The 3,807-nt window shown below is 39.4% G+C and overlaps 1 protein-coding gene across 1 annotated transcript in view; it reads left to right on the forward strand.

Moving 5' to 3' along the window:
- The first annotated feature begins 1,208 nt into the window (after positions 1–1,208).
- Positions 1,209–3,807, forward strand: part of IQCM (IQ motif containing M) — a 308,548-nt gene continuing 305,949 nt past the window's right edge. Inside the window, exon 1 of the mRNA XM_043463691.1 lies at positions 1,209–1,242. Within this exon, the coding sequence (XP_043319626.1) occupies positions 1,209–1,242 (34 nt within the window). The remainder of the gene's footprint in view (positions 1,243–3,807) is intronic.

Genomic DNA, 3,807 nt, shown 5'->3' on the forward strand with positions numbered 1-3,807 from the left:
TTTAAATGTAAGAAGATAGCTCAGTTCAGTCACCCCATTAATCAGCCCTTCATTGAACATCCAGAATGTGATGCACTCAGCTTGCAACCATGAAGTTCAAGGAACAAGGCAGGGGTTCACTCCTCCAGCTGAACATTTCAATCTTTGGGGAAATGTTAAAAAATACAGATGCCTAGGCCACACTCTATGGCTCAGCGGTAAAGAGTCCACTTGCCAATGCAGGAGACATGGGTTCCATCCCTGGGTCACGAAGATCCCCTGGAGAAGTAAATGACAACCCACTTCAGTGTTCTTCCCTAGGAAATCCCAGGATAGAGGAGACTGGTGGGCTCCAGTCTGTGGGCTTGCAAAGAGTCAGACACGACTGAGCGACCAAACAACACTCCCCTCTTTCCAGGCCATTGTCATCTTGGGTTGAGTAACTTTGGTATAAAGTGTAGTTCGGTGCAAGGCAGTAGGAGTCTAATTTATATCTATTTATGGACTTCATTTACATCTATTATTCTGACTTTTTAGCTCCTTACACAGAAACCTATGATACATTTCAAATGAGAGGCATGGACAACGTAACTGCCGAGTTTAAGGGAGAAACAGATAGTTAGAGGCTGGAGATAGGATTCGAATCTATGCTTTAAGAATGGGTAGGCTATAAATAAACACAGATGTGAGAAAAGGACATTTTGAGTGGGAAACTAGCATAAACCTCAGCTCAAGTGTGTAAGCTCAAGGCGAGAATGTGTAAGTTATGTGCTAAGTATTATCTTGATATTAGTTTGAAAATTGTGAGAAATCAGGCGGGCCTGCATAAGAACTTGGGCCCAAAGATCTGACTTTGAGTTCTATACTACCACTGAGTAACTTTTCAGTGACAGGGTATTTCACTTCTCTGAGCTCCAGGTGCCACCTCTGCTGAAGGTGGGACAAGAGTTCTTCTGGGCTTGTTTGAAACCAGGGAGGAACTATGTATACAAGCACTTGATAAAATCCAGAGCCCTACCCAATGCTAGATGTTTTAATATTGTTTTTGGGGAGGGAAGGTATTGAGTAGAGCAGTGATGTGTTAAAAATTTTGTTCATACATCCTGTTCATGAATGAATACAAAAAATAGCTAAAAAAAAGTATTCATTATCACTGAGTTACTTTATGTCATTGTGTTTAGGGATTGGAGGCTCACCGTCAAAAGAGAAGGGCCCCACAGCTGCCCACTATGGCTGCAGAGGCTGCACCCGACAAACCGGGAAGTGAGTATCAGTACTTACCTAACAACTCAGTGACCGGCACATAACAACTCTATTAGTTACGAACTCTCAGAGTGCTAACTTTATTGGCAAACCTGTAAGAATCCATCTTATTCCCTTTATTTGAATATAACCGACTTTTGAGAGATGTAGAGCAACTCTTAACTGAGTATACTGTCTGATGTGGTCTTCAGTAGTCATGTATGGCTATTAACTGCTTGAAAGGTGGCTAGTCAAAGTAAGGAACTGAGTATTTAATTTTAATTCATTTTACTTTCAATATAAAACCTGATAATTCAGTTATTGGAACACTTTTAAGCACGTTTGGAGCAACGTGGACATGTGAGTCTATTACCCCATAGACGGCAGCCACCAGGCTCCACCATCCCTGGGATTCTCCAGGCAAGAACACTGGAGTGGGTTGCCATTTCCTTCTCCAATGTGTAAAAATGAAAAGTGAAAGTGAAGTTGCTCAGTCGTGTCTGACTCTTAGCGACCCCATGGACCACAGCCTACAAGGCTCCTCCATCCATGGGGTTTTCCAGGCAAGATTCCTGGAGTGGGGTGCCATTGCCTTTACCGAGAGATAAAGTATTTCTGATATAAATTTGGCATCTGAATTGGGATGTATGTAAGTGCAACATACTTAGAGGATTTTAAAGACAGAACAAGAAAAGGAATGTAAAATATTTTGTTAAATTTTAATATTGATTAATGTTGAAATGATAGTGTTTGTATGTTTTATTGAAAATGTCCTATTACATGTTATTAAAATTAATTTCATCTCTTTTCACTTTTGAAAATGTGACTACTAGAAAATTTTAAATTAGAAATGGGGTACACAATATACTTCATTTAGAGCTGCTCTAGATTTGGCTTCCCTGGTAACTCAGTTGGTAAAGAATCTACCCGCAATACAGGAGACCTGGGTTAGATACCTGGGTGGGGAATATCCCTGGAGAAGAAAATGCCAACCAACTCCAGTATTCTTACCTAAAATTCCAATGGACAGAGGAGCCTGATGGGCTGCAGTCCATGGGGTCTGAAGAGTTGGACACTTAGCCGCTAAACCACCATTGGACTTGGCAACATTTCAAGTAATCTTAAATTTAGGCTTATGTGGACTGATTGAGAAACGTTTGGTGCTGAACATAGAGCTGGGATGATTAAGATTTTCTGTTATTACCTTCACTTGGCTCCTGTGACCCAGGCAGTCTATGATACAGGCCAGCTGACATCTGTCCAGGGTTACAAATATAGAGTGCAGTGTGAATCACTTTAACTCTCTTCCTTTTTGGATAATACAGCACATTTTTCAAGATGGAAAGGGCAGAAACGGAGGATGATCCAGGAAGTGGAGGAGGAATGTTCTTGAACTTCATTTTGTTTTTGGGTCATGCCGATAATTACTTAAATTAGATTTGAAGTCTTGTTTCTATGAGCTTGGAATTCCCCTACATCTTCTTAGCAACCTAACCCCAGTCTGAGAAATACTACTGTAGTGATTTTTTTTGGGGGGGGAGGGGTAAATTGTAAAGTCTCCCTGAGGTACATAAGAAAGTTATTAATCATTTATTGTTGCAAAGAGAATAAGCCACTTTGTTCAAGGAGAATATAATTGGGGAAGTGAGTAACCTTGTATCTATAAGAGACAACAGATGCCTTTAAGTTAAAATTGAAAAGTTGAGTCTTCATGCAGTATGGGTTGTGGAAAAAATTGTTGAATGTAGATTTTAGGTGATGAAAAGCCATATGCCACTTGAAATTTAGATTTTGCTTGGTTTTAAGATTCTTTATCAAAAGAAATTAGAAATAAATTTTGTTTTCTTCACTTAAAAGTCATGGAGTTGAATGTAAACTATTTTATTGGAGGTGTCTCTCAGGGCATTTCTTCAATTTCTAGTTTCTACAGCTCTGCGCAAGAGCTAGTTAAAGGCTCCTAGTTCTAGCTTCCCTCTCCCTCTCCTAAGTTTCTCTGGTCCCCCAACCCTTTGTTTGTTTTGTAATTGTTTGCTGTGTGTTTGTTATTTTTAGCCAAGGAATTTTTTCCTACAAAATAAAACTTAGGAAGAGCTTAGATATGTAAAACAGATAAAACCTAAGCTTCTCTGAGTAAAGAGGAACCCCCAAGGCAGTGAAATTGATGAAGCACAACTTTAAAACTGCTGCCTGAGTCTGGATTTGATTCATTGTGTTATTTCTTTTGGGATAGTTCCTGTTTTAAATCTTACCTCTACTAATACAACGTGAAAAACCTTATATCTTTAAAGGGAAATTCATACTGAGTGAACTGGCAATAGCAGGTGTTAGTGATGTATGTTGGCCACAGTGACAGTATGATACTAAATGTCATGATATTCATTTACAATTTTTTTCTGGTGTTAGGCTCTAAGACCCTAGAAGGCTGGGATACTAAGTTGTCTTATTTATTTCAATGCGTTTAGCACCAAAACAGCACTTAGGACTTAGTAGATGCTTAGAAAATATACACTGAACTGAGTCTCATTGAATATGTGTGCTAAGTTGCTTCTGTCATGTCCAACTCTTTGGGACCCTATAGACTGTAGC

The sequence above is a fragment of the Cervus canadensis genome, chromosome 1 (assembly GCF_019320065.1).
Source record: "Cervus canadensis isolate Bull #8, Minnesota chromosome 1, ASM1932006v1, whole genome shotgun sequence".
Classification (NCBI taxonomy): domain Eukaryota; kingdom Metazoa; phylum Chordata; class Mammalia; order Artiodactyla; family Cervidae; genus Cervus; species Cervus canadensis.